Source organism: Amphiura filiformis, chromosome 6 (assembly GCF_039555335.1).
Source record: "Amphiura filiformis chromosome 6, Afil_fr2py, whole genome shotgun sequence".
Lineage (NCBI taxonomy): Eukaryota > Metazoa > Echinodermata > Ophiuroidea > Amphilepidida > Amphiuridae > Amphiura > Amphiura filiformis.
Window position 1 is genome coordinate 60,184,815 of NC_092633.1, and position 24,960 is coordinate 60,209,774.

The following is a 24,960-nucleotide window of genomic DNA, read 5'->3' on the forward strand; positions in this document are numbered from 1 at the left end:
TCATTTACGGATGATGCGCCACAGTGAAGAAACTCAAAAAGTGGAGGATCTTATCATGAAAAGGTTATGCGCCTATTGCCCATCATAGCGCCACCTGTAAAAAATTAAACATACTAATGAGACCATTTTTGGACCATAATGTACATAAGGACCAGTGATTACACTGACAAAATTTCATCAATATAGCTCTTTTCCTTCTGGGTGATGTCAAAAACTTTTGGATATCCCCTCGTACATGTGTTTGCCTCAGGGTGTAAACAACATGCTCACTTACATTCTGTCTCAGCCATTCGTTTTTCTACTCAAGTTCATGATTGGAACGAGACTGGTAATCAAACAATGGACTCATATATGAATTCTTAAAATGAATCTCTCATTACTAGACAGTGAGGGATGAGAATTCTAAAATGAATCTCTTACTACTAGACCAGTGAAGGATGAGCTTTTGATTTTAATCAATATGACCTTCACAGAATAAATCACAATGCACCTGTATCACAATGTGACATCATATTCCAGTTATATGGTACTACCAAGTAACCTAATGGACACGTAACTAGCAAGCAAAACAAAAAGTGACAATCAGAATTTTTGCTTTGTCAAAAATACAATTGTTTTTTCCAACCTGATCTGCTGACACATAGTGGGGTATCGGGTGAAAGCTTCTGTCTTTCTCATAAACTCCAGTGAAATTTCAAGCCTGAAATGTGTTTTGTTTCTAAAGGCGTTATGAACAAAAACATGGTAGTTGGGAGGTACATCACCCTGAAAGTCATGTACTGTTCTATACGTCGCTGTGATACACATTTGTGACCATCCACGACGAACCCAGTGTAAAGTCACCAACAGATTTCGAGATATAGACCAATAAACCAAACAGAAATCAATAGAAAATTTTCAAACCAAATTTTGATTTTTGTGTAGCTATTTTTCAAGCAATTATGGCATGTGATATCATTATAAAGCTTGTTTTAGGAGATTTTGACTATTCAAAATCTAAGATTCTTAAATATGCAACTTTACACCAGGGGGGTTCTTGTGGATTTGTACTTCAGCAACTGACTCAAAATTAACTTGGAATAAGAATGTTTGGGTGTTGGGCCTTAATGTGAGTTGAAAAACATAGTGTGTTACATTCAAACCACCCACCTTCTAATTTTATACATGTAGAGGAGACATCTCTATTACATAATAGAAGGTTCTTTAAAGTAATGCAAGCTTTTCCTTCATAATGAAAGATATAAAATGATTTATTTTGTCTCAATTGAGTCAACAGCTGCGAATATTTATCACAATGTGTGGAAAGAAAAGAGTAGTCATCAAGACCATGTCTACAAAGATTTGTCTGTGAACAGTATACTGTCAACATGGTGTATCTCATTTTCAGAATATTGTTGGTTTCTCTTCATGCATTATGTACACTGGACTAAGTCTTGACTAACTCCTCTCTTCTGATGCATATGAAAGCTGGAGGTTTCCCAGTGTTGGGATACTTTTTGTTTACATGAACATGCATTGCATACACATATTTGTAATTTTCTGGGCACCTCTCAGTTTTAGGCACCTTGCAAAGTTACCATTTATTGATTTGGGGGATAGACTATTGAAAATAATATGCAGTATAGGCAGATCAACACCTGCTGCTTGAAAGTATTTTTTCACAGTCAAGTGTTCTTGGATCTAGTCTTCTGTTGTGGTATCTGTATGTGAAACACCATCAAAATATCAAGGTGATGGATATTGACAAAATTTTCATTATATTACATAGAAATGACAAGAATAGCAACTATGAGGAAACTCATATTTAATAAAAACATTTTTACCCTTGTTCTGGGAACCATTTACATAGATCTGTAAAATATTGGTCATAAAGGTCTGTGTCATTGAAATCTGGTTGCTGGCTAAGCCAATGATACAACCATAAATGTATGGGGTAACGGTCCTTCAGAAAAGACAAACTGGAACTTGTTAATATCAGACAGTTTGTATAGTGACAAAGGACCGAGACTATCTAGTAGTACCAGATGGAATTTAACCAGGTGTTATGCTAATCTTCTGTATGACAATAAAGCTTTAATATCAAAGTATTGTTTCAATTTGATTATGATACTCTTGTCCTCTGGACAAGTACATGTATTTGTATGTGTGACAACTGAATAGCTAAGACTGAAAGAATTAAGAAGCTGGGTGACAATGAAGAAATACCTCAATTATGACAAGAAATTCCTTTAGACAAAGAAATTTGAGAAGACTGGGTTCTAGAGGGTTAAACTGAATCATCATGTGTGCTACCTAAAGTTGAAAAACCAATATATATACATGTTAAGACTCTGAAATTAGTGTGAAATGGTGTATCCACTAAGAAAGTAAGAGAAACAGTTAAACATCCACTGATGGTAGGGAGGGGGGTTGACGAGGAGTAAACTTTCTATTAAAGATCTGTAGAAATCCGTAAAAATAGCTATGCTTAGGTTAAGTTTGTACAGTACAATTTATACATGTTTTGTAAATTTCCTATGTATTTATGGTTCACAGTTATTTCAGCAGTGTAGCTTTGGCTAAAGAGTACTTTGTAAATAGGAAGTATAGAGTAGGATTGGGCAATCGTGAAAATAGCAAATTCCTAAATGTCCTAAATTTTGTGAGGTGTAAATTTCATGGTTGGAACTCCATTCGCAAAATTGGCAAAAATTACCACGTAAGAGTATATACTAAATAGTGTAACAGTGTAATTGTGATTTTTTTTTGTTAACATTAAGTACAGCTTTTTTCACCAGTATTTAGAATTTCAATATCATAGTTGGAAAAGTGCCAGATGATCTCCAAAAAAGAAAACTGTAAGGGGCCAGGGGGGACTTATCCAGTCTAACCTTTGGTTATGTTGTTTATCGCCATCTGCACAAATATGCTATCACTCTGCATGAATTATAATAGCAAACACCAGCTTATTAGTGTCACTGTATAATGTGTACTGATACATCTCTAGTCCAAAAAAACTGAATGCTGCCTTTTGTGTCTCCGACAGGAAGAATTCTCAGCAAACGCTTGGCTCCAAAGTATACCACTGCAAGATATGCGCAGCAAGACTGGAAACCATTGATGAATTCTTGGAGCATTACAAAACCCACACTTACGCGGATTACTCTCCAACCAACGTGGACGTGGAAAGTGTCGTTGACGTTTTATTTCGCTGCTTGAAATGCGGAGTTGTTACGGAGGATATGAGGACACATTCTCTAATTCATAAGAAAAAAAGACAGCGGGTTTCGAGCAAAATTTACGATTGTAAGAACTGTGCTGTGAGACTGGAAACTATAGAGGCATTTAAAGAACACTATATGACACACTTGGATCCAAGTCAAATAGGGACTACCGATATGTTGGCAAATATCGATGTAAACAGTGTAGCGGATATACTTTTCCGATGTTACCGCTGTAATATCATCACCAGGAACATGAAGTTGCATCTTAAAAAGCATGGCTTTCCAAGAATTTGCGAAAAGTGCGGCAAGATGATCGGCAGTGGGACAAGTTGGATCCGCCACCGGAGAGAGCATGCAGGGGTCAACATGAAGGAGAAATGTTGCACATGCGAAAAATGTGGCAAGAACTTCAGTGTTGATGGACTACGTCAACACATGATTTATCATTCTGATAAGCGCCCCCACGTCTGTGAGGTGTGCGGAAAGGCGTTCAAAACAACACTCCAGCTACGTCTTCACAAATACATCCATGATGGTATTAAACCGTACACATGTAATTTCTGCGGTAAAGGGTTCCGTCGCGCTACAATTTGAGCTGACCATATGAGGACTCACACAGGAGAAAAACCGTTTAAGTGTAAACATTGTGTGGAAAGTTTTACGCATAATGTGAGCTTGAAAACTCACATGAAAAAGGCTCATGGCGTTGACATGTGGAAGACTCCAGAGGCTTCTACAGCAGAACTACCTATAACTAGTATTAGCAGCACTAGTAGCAACACTGGTGGTAATACCAGCGTAGTTGCGGCAAATAGTCAAAATAATGACACTAGTATCAGTGGTGCTCATACCCATAGCAACATTGGTGGTATATCTGTTAATACAGGAGATGCCAGTACCAGTATTGGCAGTAGTAGTTTAAACACCAGTGCTTATTCACACAAAGAAAGTCACAGTACATACGGTATTCCTGTGACGTGTAAAGAGATGGTGCTAGTACATACTCACCTGAAATCACTAATAGTCCCATTGGTGGCCACATAATGCCAGTCAAAGATAACACCAGTGCTTACATTCCTCCAGTCACTGATACTTCCATTGGTGGGCACACTATGCCAGTCAAAAATAGCACCAGTACATACACATCTCATATCAGTGGTAGTCGCATCAGTGGGCACACAATGCCAATCAGTGATAATCCTGTCAGTGGGCACACAATGCCAGTCAAAGATATTACCAGTACATATACATCTTCAGTGAGGGATAACCCTATTGTCAGTGGCCACACAAGTGCAGTAAAAGATAATCCCAACACACATGGAATGTTTATGTATATGAGCGGCGGCGGTGTCAATCCGATCCCAGTGCCTGCACCTACATACACGACAATGGACCAACACAGTGCAGGTCGCAGAGAAGGATTCTCAATGTCAAGGCTATTGATGAGTAGTTATTATGAAGGTGCTGGTAGCAGTGCAGGCCCATCTAATGAATTAGTGACTGTGCCATTTGAAACTGTTGGCAGTAAACAGCAGCCTCAAGATTTGCAGCATATACCAAGAAAAAATCATCCATGATGAGAACTAGGATTATTCATGAAAAAATGGTGCTTTGTAGGACAAAGTCAAACAACTCATGCTAAAAAACAGTACATATAATATTTACCTTCTACATTTAAATTTATAACTGCCTTGAGGAAGGCATACAAACTATAGTCTGTTGGATAGCATTTGCATTTGTCTGTGATAGCTTATTTATTTCCCAAGAAGATAAGTCAAATTCCCCACAGAAGTCACAATTAAAAAACTCCATGAACATAGATTATGAAATAGAAACATTTTTCAAGGATGAATACATTTTAGGTGATAACACTAACTAACATTCAAAGTTGGTGATCATTCAAGTCGGAAATACCTTTGTCATAAACATGCTGTACATTTGTACATGTACACATCAAGCTAATGGTTACTGATTTTAATTACCTACTGAATTCTGGAACACGTGCATAGAAATTTCTTAATTTTAGCATTAAAGTGTAGGTCACAAGTTTTACCAAAGCATATTTTGAATACAGATAAATACACTTGTCTTATGTAGGTCTGGACTTGCCAATATCTGAAATGAGTAGTATTTGTATGTATATAAGCCTCTACAGCATTACCTACAAATAGTCTGTATGTACAACCTATTTTGAATTTACAAATGCATTATAAACACATAGTATTTTTATAACCATTGTAGTATTTTAATGAAGTACACAACTAGTGCTGGAGCACAAATGTGTTACTGTTAAGTGTATTTTCAAATCAGTCACTTGCCATTCATGTATGAGTCAATGTACATGGATGAGCATTGTAAACTATACAATGTATAGTCTGTATAATCTACCTCAAGTCAGCGGCACTAACTTTGAAGTTCAGCGTGTTTTGTGTTAGTTTAGCATTACTTGGTGAGTGTACATACTTGTATACATGTGCGCGATCAACATGCCGCATATGTACACGCCAGAAACTATGCTAAGCCAACGCAGCACATGGTGAACTTCAAAGCTATTGCCGGTGACTGGAAGTGGATATACACTCAGACTATAGTGTGTTGAATCCATGATGTATGATCTTTTAAAATTAAATTTTCTAACCTGGTTAGCCTACTTATAATGTTTACATGGGTTACCAACTTATTCCTTTCAACCAAATTTGTTGTTTAGACAACAGCTCCACGTTAAATGGATAGCCAAGATACCCAGGTCATTATTTTGTCTTAAAATGGAGAGAAACTCATCCTGACAATAAAGAGTTACACTTTTAATTAAAATTTGATTAAAATCTTACATAATTACTTTAAGACAAGAGCATCAAACATTTCTGTATACTAGCTACCAGATCATTACTATGATCAAATTTCACATCAAATGTCTGATGCCCTTGACTAACACACTTACACTTGGGGGAGCGAGTTGGCGCAGTGGTTCCCCGCCTTGCACCACTGAGGTCCCGGGTTCCAGCCCGCGCCGCCCAAGGACACATGCACTTGGTTTATCCCGATTCCATGCTCGCTCTCACAGGTTTTCTCCGGGATCTCCGGTTTCCTCCTGTATCGCAAAAAATCGGTGATTAGTTGTTTGGTTATCAAAAACTTCCTTCACCCAATGGAATTTGGGGAGCTGCACAGATAATTATGTTACAATCTAAATGCGGATAGGTGTGCGCCGTTCGGCAGCAACCTAGTTGATGCGATCTGATTGTGATGATTCACCATTGCAGCGAAATTACAGCGCTTTGAGTCCTCTAAGATCTGGAGAAAGTCGCTTTATAAATCCAAAAATTTATTTTTATTTATTTATTTACAATACTCGTACATGTACAATGGACATTGAGTGTACAATTAACTGATTTAGTGACCAATTTGATCATGCACTTAACTTTTTTGTACATTTGTACTTCAACTCCAAGCATTCAACTGGAAAAGTAGTCTTTTAAAATTGTATGCATAAATTAATCATGAATTAAAATGTATAATCATGTGCATGATGCTCTAGATCACAAAAGTAACTCAGTGTTTTTATAAAAGAATGTTTTGTCTTTTTCTTACATAGCCCTCGAAAAGGATCAAATTGTTAGGATGTCTTGCCCACAACACTGCCCCTCCCCCCCCCCCCCCCACACACACACACATAAAGGGATATTGTATTTGAAATCTGTACACCCCCTATTAATCACACCCACAGGAAGGTGTAGATTTCAAATGGAGTCGGCCATTCAGGTAGCCCCCATTTGAAATTCACACCCCCCTGTGTGGAAGATTTAAGGTCTTGTCTTCCATAGAGGGTGTATGGATTTCAACAGGAATAGCATAATATTTTAAGCTAAAGAATAGTTTTATTGATAGGGGGTGAATTTTTGTAGTTACAGTTTGATACCGCACTTGTGGGAGGCACACCGGCATCGCCTGGCTAATAATTACTTGGTGCATCAGAGATACTAAAATCAATACCCGGGATCGATACATGTGAATGTGCTATGCATGAGTTTGATATGAGACGAAAATCTTTGGATACCGGGGTAGAAAATGATGAATATCTCCCTTAAATGATTTTGTCTAAAGAAGCCAGATGTGGTTCCTTGCGCTTGAATATATGTTTTGAATAGATATGATAGTCGTTAGCTAGCGTCTTGAGAAAGAAGCTTGCGTCTTGAACTCAAGAACTGACAATAATTCTGATTTTATATGTGCCGACTATATAGCGCAGTGTATAGGCCAATCGTGGAGGTAGTCTAAAAGCAGATGACATATGGCGTACCATGGTTACTCACACACTAGCGAGGTCAGTCACCGCCACTCACCGGGCTATTGTCAGTAGCCTTAGTCAGATGTCCTTCGGCCCATTATGCGTCTCAAAACTATTAAACAGGTCGGAACAAAATGGCCATGCGTGGCGGTGGATTCAACCTACCATGGCGATTTGTGCCATTAAGATATCAGGGTGATGACAATGTGGGAGGGTCTATGCACAAAATTAGCCTTTTGTCAAGACTTCGTTGAGGCATTAGCTGTATAATCTTGACACTATATGTACTGTCTTTGTGATACTGGGTTAACTCTATCTGATGAGTATGCTTATAATACTTAACAGCATTAAGTCAAGTTTTTTGCAAGTAAATAAATCTTACTTTGATTTTAATAACTCATTTCCTTACAATACTGGATAACTCGACCGCTTAGTGCCGCAAGTGGGTAAATGTAAAGCTGCCTTGTGAACATTTGGCACTTTACACACAGTATATTATACTTTTACTCATACAAAGTTTCTTGTCATTTGATTGGCCAACTACTAATGTTCATTTCTGCTATTTTTAGCAGCCAGCTGGTAAAGGACTATTGCACTCCGTGTCCATGCAATAGTCATTTTTCCATTATTGCACGGACGCGGAGCAACCATAGCAACGCTGACAGACGCGAGAGCGTATAGCGCAAGGTTTGCACCTCGACTCGACAATTATAGGTGCGGGTGTTGCTACTATAATTAATATGCATTTAGATATCCTTAAATTTATTTTGTTTTCCTGGTGATTTATAAAATAGTGGAAGCAAGGGAACTTATTTAATGTAAAAAATATATCTGTCATATAAATCTCAGTATGTCTAATACTTCAGCTTTGCTCTTAAGCAACCTTAGATTTTTCCACCCAATAAAAAAAAGAAATAAAACCAACTAACATGACATACCCTCTGACACTAATCTAAAGAGGGACTGGAAAAAAGTGCCTCCATCCGCTTCACGTCCATGAGTGTAGTTTCTAAATAGCCTTAGACTTTCCAGGTAATTGGTAGAAATGAACAATGTAGAATACTCTGGCTTTCTGGTCACTGGGAGTAGCCACAGACCCGAGAAACATCAGGGTCTGTGAGCTAGCACTTAAGCACTGGTTAGCTTGAACTTTCTATGTGACTGAGGGGTCAGATCAAGAGCTAATTGCAAAGTCTCAATGGAATAAACTTATTGTTTTGGTCTTTTTTTCCTTGGGGGAAAAAGTACTTCATTTTACACATGTAGATCTCAGGTATGATTTCTATGATCCGCTCTAACCATGCGGATCTTTTTGTGGAAAACATACATGGGGCAACAGTTATATGTTCAGTTGAATCTGGCCCTCATGGTAAACAAGTTGTGTCAGGGAATTTGAATAAAGGCAACGGAAATGCAATAACGATCAAGAACCTATATCCTAGATCTAGATGCGCCATATTGCAGGAGGGTTAGAGTTCATAGGGCAAACGTTAAAGTTGTAGTAGATTAGGTCACTCAGACACTGTCTAATTATTGTTCATGTGTTATAATCCCGAATCTAGAATATGTACGTCAATTATTCTTTGCGCATGGTCATACAATGTAGCTGCTCTTAGACTAGGCCACAGAATGCCTGTTGGAATCCTTAACAAACAAGGACCTTATGTTAATTCTTACAAAATGGCAAAATATGTATCCTAGGACGAACAATGGCGTGACCGGCGTCCAGACTTTGCCCGTATGAACTCTCACCTTCCAGGTTGTGCACCACTACCACGTGCATAGCTGGTTGAAAATATATGACAACTCATCCTGTAATTTCATAGTTACTGCTTAAAATATTTTTCCTTATTTGTGTAGCTGCTTGACTGAAAGATTCACATGTATGGCACATCCTTGATAATACTTCCAGCAGGGACATCTTGTTGATGGTTGGTTTGCAGTACTTAAAGCCATACAATTTCTGTCTGTCAAATTTGAGGGGTTACTACACCCCTGCCCAATTTTGTGCCTATTTTTGCATTTTTCTCACAAATTATAGCGCATTGGTGACAAGTAAGATATGTATATTATAGTGGCAAGGACTACAACTACAGCACTGGAAATTTTATTTCAGCACAGACAACAGTTGTGGAGTTACAGTCGAAAATGAGGGAAAACCAATATTTGATCAATAAATCAATAACTACTTGCCTTGACTTGCTGAATTTTTAGTGCAGTAGTTGTAGTCCTTGACCATATAATATCTTACTTGTCACCAATGCGCAATAATTTTCAGAAAAAAATGCAAAAATAGGCACAAAATCGGCCAGGGGTGTAGTACCTCCTTAAATTGCTATTCTTTACCAAAATTATAAAATAATAAAAGCAATAATTGAGAGGCAGGTTTTCTATCCATTTAAAAGCAAAAATAATGAGGTAAAATTATAGAAAATACCTTACTCTCTTGACAAAATGACTCTGTTTTCCTAAACATACAACAAATTTGGTTGATTCAGATGCACCAAAACATTATGCTTGACAAAATTAACAAAGTTTATAATAAAATAATTGTACACTATGGCTTAAAATGATGTCTGAGTTTGTTGCAATATTATATGATCTTTACTATGTTATATAAATAGAATTAGTTGTTCTGTATTATGTGGTCGTGCATGTATGCTGCTGGCATGGGTATCAGAGGGAATATTCCAATACGTTTTTGTTTCATTTCACTCAGGGTTTTATTTCAAACTGTCAATACTTCAAACATTAACAAGCTCATGACCAAGAGAATTCAATTCAAAAGCAAAAACCTACCCAGTTCTGGAATACCCTTCATACCCTATATATAGTTTTCAGGTATTCCAGAATTTTGAGAATTACTCTCAAAAACCTTTGGAATGCATCTGGTTTTTGTGACTGTTTTGGGCAAAAAGATTCATCTTGATCTGTCCCTATAACTTGTATCCCACCATATACAATGTACATGCACACTCTTGACCCATAAGTACATAACCTTAAAAGTAAAGCTAAGCTGAATGTTTCATTCCATGGAGTGACAGATCGAGAGTAACCTTTTTGCCTCTGTTTCTCTGAATCAATTTTGCAGGGAATCAAAGAGAAGCGGTCACCAGCCAGTTATGCCAGGGCATGTGATATATGAGTGTAAGGTGTGTGCGACAAGAGTCAATTCCTCCAAGGATGAATTCCTACTACACTATGCAAGCCATGGAGATGAAACAGCAGCAACAGCAGATGGCAAGATAGACATAGCAAAAGCAGCCAAGCTGTTCTTCTACTGCATCAAATGTGATTTTGTCACTCACAATCGAGCAAGTCACTTCTCCGTGAAACACAGCGTTGTCAAAGAAAAAACGAGAATCTGTGATATTTGCGGTGCAAGTTGCGCAAACTTTAATAAGTGGCGGTATCACAGACAGAGCCACATGAAGAGCAACAAGCGGTTCCTGTGCCCCATCTGTAGCAAGCCGTTCGCAAAGAAATCCCTTCTGGGAGCACACATAAAACGCCACTCCAATAAGCGCTCATACATTTGCGATCTGTGCGGAAATGTTCTGAAATCGCAAGAAACACTTCGTCGACATAAACAGACCCACCTGAAGATGAAGCCGCTCACTTGTACGCTCTGTAGTAAGGGGTTCACAAGTAACTACAACTTGAAATGTCATATGAGATCCCATACAGGAGAGAAACCATACCGATGCGATGTTTGTAATTCAGCATTCGCTCACAGGATCAGCTTAAGAACCCACAAAAAATCAGTGCATGGTGAAGATATCATGGATACCCAATATCTCATACAAGAGTATGACGAGGAATTAGTCCAAGAAAGTAAGCGTACAGTTATAGAAGTAGTAGAGCATATTGAGGTGGAGAAGGTAAAGAAGGAAGAGGTAAAAAAGGAGGCAGACGAGACTTTACAGGCAACAGCTATGCTGGAAACCATACAACACCCATCAATGACCGTAGAAGTGGAAACTCATCCAAGTGTTCCCATGAAAACTGAACCCCCAGCACTGGTGGATATGAGATCAAACATCGTTGTGGAAACTTGTAGTTCCAAGCTCGAAGAGGAAGTTGTAGAGACCTTGACAAGGGAGTTCCCTTCCATCGGTGTCATATCCGGTGGCGCTGGTCAACCTTCAGGCTCGTATGTGATACCAGTGAATCTGTCTGACCCTGGGTCACATTCCTTTCTTGTTCACGTGCCTGCCGTTGACCCAAGTGTGGCACCCAATCAGACTACTTATCAGACTACTTATCAGACAATGTAAATGTTACCTATAGGTGCAGATTATATTGAGGTCATTTCATGAAGCGTACTGACAACATTATCGCAAGCCATTGGGGTCATTACAATTTGCGATAATGTGTTGCTTTCGAATGTGTTGCCAAAGCTCTATTTCTATTGTCTGTCTTAACAATGTATTGCTTTTTAGAAATTATTGCTTTATTGCGACAAGACCTTGCTTTTGAGCATTTTGAAAGCATCATTGTCACAATACGTAATGATCCCAATTAGCTTGCGATATAAGATTACACGTTATCAGAAAACTTTCTTTGTAACTGTAGGATGCTTGAATATATGTGACATGATCAAGGGGAATGAGTCGGATGTCGCTAATTATTGTTTTTTAGATATTGGCCATAGTGTTCAAATTCTTTTGTTTTATATTTTTTCAGCCATTGATAAATTGCTCATAACTCGGTAACCAGATGCCCAATTTTGATGGGGTTTGCATCAAAATGTAGCATTCGTAAACTGCCAGAAAATTATGTAAAAAACTTATAACTGAAAATTGCCGACATGTGACTCATTCCCCTTGATCATGTCGCATATCATGAAACATCAACATCTCATTTGCTGAAGAAAGCACATAACATGACGTGACCCTGAAATGACCTAGGTCTTTTAACACGTCACGCAAGATGTTTATGTGAGCATAGGTCAAAGTTTCCTGGTAAACAATGTTGTGTATTGGGCTATTGCAGTTGAAATCCACACACCACCCTCCTCCATGGAAGACATGACATTAATGTTCCACACAGGGAGTGTGAATTTCAAATTGGATTACCTGAAAGGGGTGCTCCATTTGAAAGAGCTACACCCCATGTGGAAGATTAATGTCATGTCTTCCATAGGGATTATGGATTTCAACTGGAATTGTCATGAAGAATTTGAACAAGTGAACTGTACAAATGTAATATTTTATGCGTGTAAGCGCCCGGGGTAAGTTTAGGTCAATGTAGTAACTCTCAAGTTAACTATTTGTAAATACTGTATGAAAGGGGAATGTCTTGTTTGTTTTTTGACCACAGGATGTCACTGTAAAACTTTCCTTAACACTTATACTCCTTCAACATTGCAACTTGCAATATTGCAAGTTGCGCGAAATTACACTCTAGTCGCAAGTTGCAATATTGTGAGTTGCACGTAGGACAATTGTGGCCATCTTGGATATTCAGGTAAGGGAAAACATACTACAGTTACTTCATAAACATTTTAAATGATTATTCCTCTTGACCAGTTTTGAAAGTCACCTTTTCTGCACATCCAAGATGGCTGCCATGGGCTTGTGCTAGGTCGAATTATTGCGTCGTGAGCACAATGAGATATGCTAGGAAGTTTTATTACAACATAGTACTGCTAATATTCTTGTACATAATCGTTACAGTTTAGTGATACTTGTCGCAGTTGTCATGAGATCTCTCGTTCTTGCCAACATGTATTCCATAATAATCACATCAATATAACAAGGGTATGGGATTATGATTTGTTTTCATTTTACAAATACCAAACTTTTGACACTGATGAACTGACGGTTTCATACGTCATGGACAACATTCTTCTTCAGAGTGATTGGTATCCCATCATCCTCTTTGCTGGAGGTAACACAGCTCCATCCTGAGTGGGCATGGTCTTGAGGAGAGGGTCATACATGTCACTTAAATGGTAGGCGCCTCGTCTCTGTTCATGATGGCGGACCTCTCTTGCAATCCAGATTGATTCTCTTATGATGTGAACTCACATCACACTCTTGTAATACTGTAGTACTGTCTCTATTGATAATATGGTTCTGTTGGATAGCATGATCTGCTATGGCTGACTTGCTTTGTTCTATGACAACATTTTTTCTGGTCTGTGAATTTATGTGGAAAAAGTTGTTTTTTTGGAGAACATTTTATAAAAACATTCCAAATTTAAACCTATGAGCCTGAGCCGCACATCCCCATATACCTACGTACTTTACCACTAAGAGTCAAGTCCTTTTTTGATGCTCACAATCTTGGATGATGGTTGAGGCTCACAAAATTCTCACAATCTTGGATGATGGTTGAGACTAATAAATCACCCACTCAGTTTTTTTTATTTCCATACCCAAGATTCGGCACTATCAGCATTCAGCAAACACAAAAATGTTTTTAAAATGTTATTATTCAAAATATTTTAATAAGTATTTAATGTTGGGTTACAATATTTTTTAAATGTTGTCAAAATGTTATTGCAAAATATTTTTTGGCAAACATTTGAGCAAAATATTTTGTCAACGCTATAACTTTATTTCAGAATGTTTTGCAGCAAGTTTTCAAACATGTTTTCTGAATGTTATTAAAACATTTTTTACCCTTATATAAACCGACATTTAAACATTTTCTGTAAAACGTTTTGTGTTTGCTGGGTAGCCTGCTATCAAGCACCTGAGCGCTCTTGTCTGCTCTAAGCATTTACTTTTGACTTGTCACGACATTGTCCTGATTTTGCTTGATCTGGTCATAAATGCAAACACAGATTATCTGTGATGCAAAGCAGACAAGAATGCTCAGGTGCTTGATATGACAAAGGAAAACCAAGTTAAAGGTCCTTGACCCGATCAACAGCCTCATCCCTCATTTTTCTTCATCCAAATTCGGAAAAAAGCTCATATTTTTCTCATTATCTCAGTGAAATTATCGCCCGAGATATAAATTGGGTCTACAAAAACATAGTGATTTGTGGTTACCACGCCGAAAGTGTATGTTCTATCCTATGGGGTATCGTTATACACGATTTTGCTTCATATCAAAACCGCTGGAGCAATACAGCTCAAAATATGGAAACAAAAAAATCATTGATAGCAGAACATGACAAATTAGACCACACCTCTTGCACTTCTGACAGGCTGCTGAATTTGACATTTGTTGTCATTATTGATGGATTTAAAATAACTTGCACGTCCATGTTAATTGCAGAATGTTGAGTAATGATTTGAGAGAAAACAGATGTTAGACTTTTAATCTGATACATGTATTACTAATTTTGCTGTTATTCAACGTAGATGTTTGTTATTGAAAGGGATTGTATTAATATGAATTATCAAATAAAAATGTTATACTAGTAGAAATCCAAGTGAATTTCTTCCAGTTACGACCTTATAAAATAAAATACAACAGTATTGCAACTACTCTGGGTATCAGATATTGTGCTTTATGTTTAGTGTTGTCAAGCTTACCATCAAACACTATACTGGGGATATATCATAGTTGAATTCAGCTTTGTTTTGAATTAGCTCCAATGATTAGGCCATCTTAATTGAATAGTTCGTCTCTAAGCCCCGCACGCATTAGTAAAATCAAGTGTTATTCCTGCTGGATTGAGTAAGTTCCAGTTTTTCCGCTGTTTATTTTAAATCCACCACACAAAAATATGTAAAATAGCATAAATCTGAATAAATTTCTTCATCTTGACCACAGTAAAACCTTGACAGATCAAAAGGTGGTATATTCTTGTTAAAAAGCTCGTCCCGCAGATTTAAAAAAACCACCTAAAAAACCACATTCCGCATTTGGTTTTCAACTTGGAAAGGGCTTTGAGACAAACTATTAAATTAAGATGGCCTTAGCATATTGCTTGAGTGGAAAGGTCAATATTAATACTCAGTAAGTTCCTATTAAAATTGGCTTTCAAAAAGTTGATAACATCTGTTCAGGTACCCATGTCTTTTGTGGTTTGAGAACAATGCACAGTAGGTGTTCCTTAATTTTGAGTTTTACAATGTTTTGCCTAAATTTTGAATGTGACATAAACATTTGAAAAGAAAAATCATGTTGGCATGTCAGAAGCATAGACACATACAGACCATTCACCAATCGTGGGTGTCTAACAAATCATGCCAGCATTTCATGCTTTTGTGTTGGCATTGTTTGTCTTCGCGTGTAAGAAAGATAGTAAAAATATGCGGTATGTGCATAGCAGTTTTGTGGCTCACACTTCATGGAACAATTCATTAACAAGTGATATGCTGGGACTTAGTCTGTTGGTGATTGGTCTGGTATCTCTTTAGTTTATGGTCATATAGTTGATGGGCAAATTTCATGCTGGGATAGAAAAGGGAACAAGCATTGGCTAATAAATAACAGATTATCCATGTTTTTGTGCAGCATGCACATCTGTTTATTTATCAGTCAAACTTGTTCCTTTTCTATCCCAGTGTGCGCAAATTGATGTGGGGAAACAAGTTCAGTATGCAGAGAGTACAACAAACAATATAGACACAGTAGGTAAAGTTCAGTAGCTAATAAAGGGTATTCAATACGACATTACTCATGACAGTCGTCCTCCTTTTTAAAAAAATCTGGCCTTCATAAGGCTGAGTTCACATAGAAGTATACGGTATTAAGCTATATGAAATCGCTCATTCGATCAGGCTGAGTTCATATAGGAGTATACTATGTGCACTCAGCCTGATCGAATGAGCGTATTTTGTATAGCTTAATAGCTTAGTATGTCAGTTTACCCATTTTCTTCGTCTTATCAAATGCTTGTAACTTTACTTCTTGAGGTCACATTGCATTCAATGAGGTGTCATAATGTGCAGAATTAGATAGTGCATCTATTAAAAAATGAATTTACCCACATATGGTTTAGGTTTTTAAAATTAGGATGGTATACGCTGCACTAAAATCGAACACGCACGATTCCCACTATACTATACTATACGCAGGTATACGGCCTTTTCGAATAGCTCTTATGTGACCCGGTACTATGAAATTGCCTTGTTTCGATTTAAGCTATACTGCGTGCACCTGCAAAAGCGTGCACCGTATACCCGAATAGTATACTTCTATGTGATCGCAGCCTAAGGTACCATGGGGCAATTCGCATGATAATACAATAAAACGGGTGAATGAATGGTTGTGGAATCGAGCATGTCTGCCATTTCAATTATTATACCGTTCCGGTCGGTTTATTGTATACACTCTATTCCACTGACCACAGAAGTGTTAACCTGCAAATACAATGAGGACAAACACAATACATGGACAAAAGTGCTCTGGAACAAGTGATGAAAATTACAATGCAAGTAGGTAGACAAACTGAATGAGGCTATAGTATCATTGGTTATGTCCATCTTGGGAGGTATTTGCAAAATCAGTGACCAACTCAAAAATCATGAAGTCCAGTTTCCTCATGAGGCTATCATCGATTTATGTCCGCACATTGGCTTAGCTAGCCAACGGTCTGCCCATCATATTAGATGAACCAGGGAGGTTGCTCCTGGGACGGGCAAAATTAATGCCTTGATACTACATTATAATTGTAGGTATTGAGAAAGGCTAATAACCTTTTTGGTAAACCAGATTTGCATAACAAGGCCATATCAACAAATATTTAAACTCTTTGAACCCCCCCCCCTTCCCCTATAGGCTGTAGAAGTCTGGTAAATGTTTTAAAGTTTGAATTAGGACAGGCACATTTATTCAAATGACGGGCAAACCTCAATTTCTAGCTAAGGTTCTGCGTCCGCCTCATGAGGTATTCACAAGAGCAATGACCAACTCAACAATTATGTAAGTCCAGTTTCCCTATGAGGCTATCATGATTACATCTGTCTCATGAGATATTTACAAGATAGTGACCAACTCAAAAATGATAAAGTCCAGTTTGCTTATGAGGCTATCATCGATTATGTCTGTTTCATGAGGTATTCACAAAGTCAGTGACCAACTTAAATATCATGAAGTCCAGTTTCCTTATGGGCTATAGTCCCTGTATCTACCCCCAGTCTCCGGCTCTAGCTTTGAAGTTCAGCGTGTGCTGCGTTGGCTTAGTGTTGTTTCTTGCATGTACATACACACCACTTTGATTGTGTGTGTAAAAGTATGTACACGCATCAAGTAACGCATAAAGCTAACATAGAACACGCTGAACATCAATGCTAGTGCCGGTGACTGGAGGTAGATATATGGACCATCATCGATAAAGTCGGTCTCATGAGATATTTACAAGGTCAGTGACCAACTCAAAAATCACAAAATCCTGTTTCCCTATGATTAATTTTTCTGTTTTCATTTGTGTTCACAGACAAAGAGCTGGAGCAGTGTCTCGTATTGTATACGAGTGTAAAATGTGCCTAATACAATATGAATCTGAAGAGAGTGCTGATGACTTCAAGACCCACTACAAAACACATCTCCCACCTGGTGAATCAGATAAAGACCTCCGACTGAGTGAATGTGCCAATATATTGTGGTTATGTCTAACCTGTGGCTTAGTTGTGAAAAATCTGTACAGTCATCGTTCTATGAAACACCATCCTAGCTACAGAAAACCTCGCATGTGTGACACGTGTGGCAAGATCTTAAGAACGGAGAGCAGCTGGAAGAACCATAAAAACATACATATAGCCCAAAAGGCAGGAACACAGCATATGTGCGAGTTATGTGGCAAAACATTTACCATGAAGAGTTTCTTACGTGATCACATGAAACGTCACACCAATAAACGACCTTTTATATGCGATATGTGCGGTAAAGACTTCAAATGTAATCCTCATTTGATTCGTCATAAATTGATTCATGAGAATGTGAAACCATTGACTTGTGATCAGTGTGGCAAAGGATTCTCGAGTCAGTACAATCTTAAAGGTCATCTCAGAGTTCACACAGGAGAGAAACCGTACAAATGTGATTTATGTACGGCAGCGTTTACACATAATGTCAGCCTGAAAACACACAAGAAAACAACACATGGAATAGATGTGTGGAGTTCTCAACAATCGCAAGTACTACAAACGTTTGATGACTCCATTCTTAGAGGTTCATTGAAAAAGATTGTTCCATCTCTACAAGATGACCCAGATGATGATGATGAGTATACAGATATCATTATTAAGGAGGAAGGTGATGGAAAATATACTTTGCAGAAAGAAGTTGAAAGGTGCACAGATGAGTTACAAAGGACATGTGAAGAAGAGAGACTACTGCAGCAGGAAACAGAAGCAACATCGTCTGATGGTAATCAACAGCAACAAGGTAATGAGGTTGGAATAAGCTGCCCTGTTGCTATGGCAATGGCAGCAACTAACTTAGTTGGAGATGAACAGGAATCTGATCAGCAGTCACAGACTCCTGTTGATGTAGGGAGTGAACAGCAACAGCAGCAGCAACCACCTGAAAGTCCACAATATCAACATGCTGATAATAGAACACAACAGCAACAATCACAGACTGCTGTTGATGTAACAAGTAAACAGCAGCAGCAACCACCTGCAAGTCCACAATATCAACATGCTGACAACAGTGCACAACACCATCATCAGCAATCACAGACTGCTGTTGATGTAGCAAGTAAACAACAACAGCAGCAGCAACCACCTGCAAGTCCACAATATCAGCATGCTGATAACAGTCAACAACCGCAGCAGTTGCTGCACCATCAACCACAACATCATCTACAGCAACAACTGCAGCAATTGCAGCAACAGCAACATCAGACCTCACAACCTACAGATGGAATTGGCCATCAGCGATTATCAGAACATCAGCCACATCCTAGCCAGCCATTGCATCCAATGGGCCAGCCACCTGCCTCTCATCTCCAAGGTATGGTACCTATGCTGCATGGGATGCCCCCAACACCAAGGGTACCGGGTTCTTCACATACACAAAATATTTATGACTTGGTTACAAATATCCCATATCATCAACGACCACACCATATGTACAATTATCAGTGAGTAATATCAAATCGATTAATTCAAATTAAATAATTTGTCAAATAACCATGGGTGCTACCATTTTAGAAGACCACTAAAGTGACAGGTGATGGGCCATACACACACAAAAGAATAGAGCATTTTTTTTAGAATGTTTATGAAAGTTATTTCAAAGTTGCCTAGCTAGTTGATTGTACATTGTATAATTGTCATATGTTATGAAAAACTTAATCTAGAAAATATTTATGACAACAATAAAAATCCATCCATGGAAAGTCACTTGCAATCTGGGAAAAAGGTCAGAAAATGAAGTCTAAAAATGGTCATGCTTACAGCTTTCCCATTCAAAAGGACAGAAAGACACTAAAGCATAAAAGTCACCTTTCTAGACCTCCTGTTTACAAGCTGTAATTTCAGCCAACGGTGCTGGCATCAATGAATTGTTTGATACAAATTAATTAATTTGATATTACTATTAATTACTTGTGATAATATGAAGCAAGATGGGCTATTCCAGTTGAAATCCATACACCCCTATGAAAGACATACCCTAAATCTTCCAAATGGAGTGTGAATTTCAAACAGGATTACCTGAATGGGTGACTCCACATGTAATCTACACCCCCAGTGTGGAAAATTATGATCATATCTTCCAGGGGTGTATGGATTTCAACTCAAATAGCCTGATGCGTTTTTTGTTGTTGTAAGGTTGCTAATGTTTATGTCTTAACAGCCAGATTTTTATTGTGTATTTTCATAATTGAATTAATGAAGTCTTGTGTCAGATTGGTCCACATGTTATGACACATTTAGTAGAGAATGCCCAAAGTACTGAGAACTACCTGCCAATTGGCCAAAACAAAGTTTTCATTATCAATTGGACCAATCAGCAACATTGTTAGAATAATTTCACCACACAATAAAATTGGGGTGAATTATTTGCAAAGCTCCATTCTGATTGGTGACTAAAGTGATGATACCATGTAATTGACCAATCAGTGACAATGTTAGATCGGCAGGTAGTGCTCAGGGGGTTCAACTGAAACTGTCTCATTATTACACAATATTGAGGTTTTAGGGAAGGAATACCCTTCTGCAATAGCTGCTAGGTGTCAAATATTTAGTGTGTACAATATAAAAATGCAGAAATTGTCAAATGTGACATGATCAAGGGGAATGAGTCATATGTCAACCCTAGTCGAAAATGAGTTTTACATATGTTTCTTAAGAGACATTAGAGCTTTCAGAAACTGCAACCCCATGTTGATATGACTTTTCTTTGCGAAGTTACATCAATTTATCAATCGCAGAAAACAATATAAAACAAAATAATTTAAACACTTTCTTTGCAAATATCTCAAAATCAATATGAGGGACATCCGACTCATTTCCCTTGATCATGTCACAAATGTCTACAGGGCAGGCTGGGCAGCTATTGCAGGTAGGTAATCCCTCGATATGTAGGAAGTAAGTTGCTGATGAAATATTTTATATTGTCAGCTTGAACAGGGTCAGAAATTTGCAACCAAGTGCGAGAATCCTTTTGCATTTTCCCAGTGGAATTTTGCAAGAATGATAAACTGAAATATTTATGAGAATCCATTTTAGATCCTTGCAATTTTGTTGACGAGAATGGATTCTCGGTGCCAGAAAAATATTGTACTATTTTTTTAGATTAAAAAAAATATTATCTTATTTTGCCAAATTAATTATAGCTCAATACTTATCCTTAAGTTGGAACTAAATGGTAGATTATTAAAAATTAACATAAAATAGTAAAATTCTGATAAAATAATAAAGATTAAGAGTAATAGCTTAAAACCTATACTTTATAGACTGACCTCTTGACATGTGACGTCATTGCCCAGCAGTATGCATGCGAATTATGGCAATTTCCATTGTTCATTGTGCGTACACATCGTAGTTTGCTCAGGGCATGTGCATTTTAAATCGCCCACCACATTTCATATACCGTAGTACAAGAAAGCCATTGAACAGTGTAGCGGTTTATTCAAACATATCGATAGACTAGTCCCTTATCTTTGTTGATAAACAATGATTAAGCCTTTGATTTGTGACTGACTGCAATTGCAGAAAAACATATTTTGGCTCATTCCAAAAATTGCCCAAATATTAAATAATATTTATTGTCAGTTAGTGCCAACTGAAGGATTAGAATAGAACTGTTTCATTTTACAAAATGGGATTACAAGTTTTATCCCAAGAAATTGGTGCTGTATTTCTCTATAATCAAGAGTAGATTTAGTACTTAACATTTATATGGTGCTCAAGTGTACAGTATACGACATTAATGGATTTACTCTCAGCAGTGAACTTATTTTAGGCTATTTTATAAAAGCAAAGGTATAATACCATGTGACCAGATGTGCACTGACATTTAGGCTTCTTGACATGAAGTCTGGAAAAGTGACCCTTCGGCACAGAGGGTGCCTTTCTTAACATTTCAACAGAAAGGTGGAAAATGTGTAGCAATAAATATTCTTTTCAGTCAGTAAATACTTTTCAAAATTTAGTTCTTGAAAACATGACATATCTGGAATCTGTCAATGCGTAATAATTTAGCTTTGTAAATTTTAGTAATTTGAATGATATATGTGTGAAGAGTCTGTATCTGTTTGCATATTGTGGTACATCGCCTGATCACTTAGTGGTCTTGGTATAGCGATGCCCAGTGTTCGAAATGTTGGTTGTCCGTTCGCCCGGGACAACCAAAACATGCACCGGACAACCGAAAATAATGCTCTAGTTGTCCGGTGGACAACCAAAGATCTACAGCCAAAAGTCACTTTTCCAGCATGTTAGTTTGCTCAAACCTGACACAACTGATGAATTGTTAAATATTTAAGAGTAATTGTTCATAAATTGACTACACTCACTCCACTTTATTGGTCACATGTAGTTGTTTCAGATTGTGGCAGCTTACGGACAACCAAAAACTTTGGTGGACAACCAGAAATTACAAACTGGGTCACATGGGTATTTTATATATTTGATTTAATAAAATAGCTCAAACTCATTACAATGTTACAATGTCAAGATGAAACAACTCAATATGCAATCATTAGTATTTGCTTTAGCCGAAGTGGGGGATATCACAATAGTGTATTCCTTCTGTGTGTATGGGATGGATGTGTATGTTCTGCATCCCCTGCATACGGGCTTGATTCAGGGGAGGTTTGTCTTTTTTGTCATATTTTATCACATGTTTGTTATCTTCTATTGTGATGAACAGTTTATCATATCAACCTGAGACTAGTATACCTACTAGTCTCAGTATCAACATAAGCTTAAAGTTAACCTTTTCAGAGTCTGTGTTGGGCAGCAACGTAGCTTGCAATGCCATCACATTGTCTTCATTCAACGTTGTGTTTTCACTCCTCCGGTCACAAGATTTAACAGCATATACGCTGAATGAAAACGCCCCGGTGGCATCACTGGCCAACACAGACTCTGAAAAGGTAACTTTAAGAAAATGACATCCGACATCATATCAGTCTAGATGCTGCTATCATCAATATAATGATGTGATCTCTGAAAACCCTTAATTAATATGGTGACATTTTTAATTTTTGAGTTTTACAAAACAAGTGAAATTTTTTTTCATTTTGTACCTTTATATTTCATGATCATATTTGCCTATTTATGCTGTCAAGAAACTTGGTGGGAGTAAATATCAATATTTTTACCAAAATGTAGCGGTTGCTTCAAGGTCATCTGCGGTCAAATAACTAAAGATTGTTGGATTTTCATGAAAGGCTGGGGAGATTTTAACATCTAGTGCACAAATGTGACAAGGTATTTTCAAGGTCATCTAAGGTCAAATATATATAAGGTTATTGAAATTTTCATGAAACTTGATTATGAAAATAACTAAGTTTGTTACTAAATAGTCTACAGGTTTACAACCGTCCATGCCAAGGGGATTGCACATTTGACTTGTTGTAAACGAAAGCCCAGAAACCTGTTTTGGTTTTTTTAAAGATCTTGTACAGGACTAATTTAGTATACTATATATAAGCATAGGGAAAATGCGCTATTTTTTAGAGTAAAATGCGCGTGCCAGTTTTTGAAAATCCGCAAAAATATGCAATGTGCGAATTTTTTACCAAAATGCATGATTTTTCTCATATGCAATATTTTTAAAAAAATTCCTGTTTTTCTTCTATATTTTCTTGCACATTTTTGCGGCGGCATATTTTCTATGCTTTTTTTTAACGTGGATTGCGTTGCAGATCATTGTGGATTCTTTGATTTTAGTGAAAACTTGAATCATATCTATACATGTATAGCGGAACCATTTTCGGCTCGCCAAGTCAATGAGTACTTGAAAAATGGTTATTTTGGGCAAATCTTAAAATTCACAGTTGGACCTAAAATGTGCAATTGTACCCAAAATGCGTAACTTTTGGCAATTTTTGTGCATCACACATTTTCCCTGTCCTTAACTATATAGTCCATGCCCTCCTCGAGGCAGTAAAGTAAAATCAACTTTTGTGATTTTCTCAAAAACTGCTTGTTTTTGCAGGAATCGGTTATGTTAGTTGGATTCCTTGCATTGTTTCTTTTCTACAAAATGTATACTTTCACATACTTATCATCATCATATGTTTAGAGATACAATAATAAAAGCAATATCTAAATTACTACCTCGAGGAAGGCATATAGACTATTGTACTATAGTGGAAATTTCAATTGAATGAACACAGCCTGACATAGCGAACCGATTTTTTTGCGTACACTGTGTGAATGTGCATGCGTAACACAGAAGTGAATAAGTGCCGCTTTTTCAATGCAGCTATTATACAACTAAATCATATATTATATGACTAATGTAAGTGCCTCTATGGGGCGCTAATTAGGTCAAATACAGTCATTCTGATTTTAAAAGTTCACATGTCAGATTTTCTCATTAATAAGATGAAAATAAATACAAATTAGTGACATAAAGAATTATTTTTCCGTAAATACTCACTATTTTTATTGCTAAAGACCTCCAAATGTAAGATTTTCAACTTGCAAAACAAGGGGGTTACCTCTTTTTTTCTAGCCATGATCAAATTACATTTTCCTTCCCAGTTGGGTCAAACTAATTGATTACTTTTCAGTGCTGTTGCAAGATCTTGTGTTCTTATGTATTTTTTTACTGTATTGATGACCTAGTATACACTACTCAAAATCAGACACTGACAATTCTGATTCGCATTATTATTTCTTTTCTGTTCTCATGGTGCTAACCAAAGTGTTTTTCAGTAAATCATGAGACTTCAATACTTGGTAATGCAAGTTTTTTGTTGTCTGAACAATACTGAATGAAATGACACTCATCTGATTTACAGTATTAATGCCAGGTATAAATGCTGTTTTTGAAAAAATGTTAATAATACGTCTGATACTTTAATTTGTTTGAGTAGTGTAGCTGTGACAATTCAGATAGGAGACAATAATATATATAACTAATTTGAATCAATGG

At 37.3% G+C, this 24,960-nt stretch overlaps 1 protein-coding gene across 3 annotated transcripts in view; it reads left to right on the forward strand.

Annotated features, from left to right (window-relative positions):
- LOC140155757 (uncharacterized) overlaps nucleotides 1-19,546 on the forward strand; it is a 37,921-nt gene extending 18,375 nt beyond the window's left edge. The window contains exons 6-7 of one of the 3 annotated variants that reach the window (XR_011859423.1): nucleotides 10,583-13,797; nucleotides 13,835-14,936. Coding sequence is in view for 2 of the 3 variants with exons in the window: in XM_072178712.1 (XP_072034813.1) it covers nucleotides 17,837-19,490 (1,654 nt within the window). In the remaining variant the exon portion in view is untranslated. Of the gene's footprint in view, nucleotides 1-10,582; nucleotides 14,937-17,836 lie in introns of those variants that run through there. The other 2 variants (XM_072178712.1, XM_072178713.1) reach the window with 2 other exon arrangements.
- Nucleotides 19,547-24,960: the final 5,414 nt, after the last annotated feature.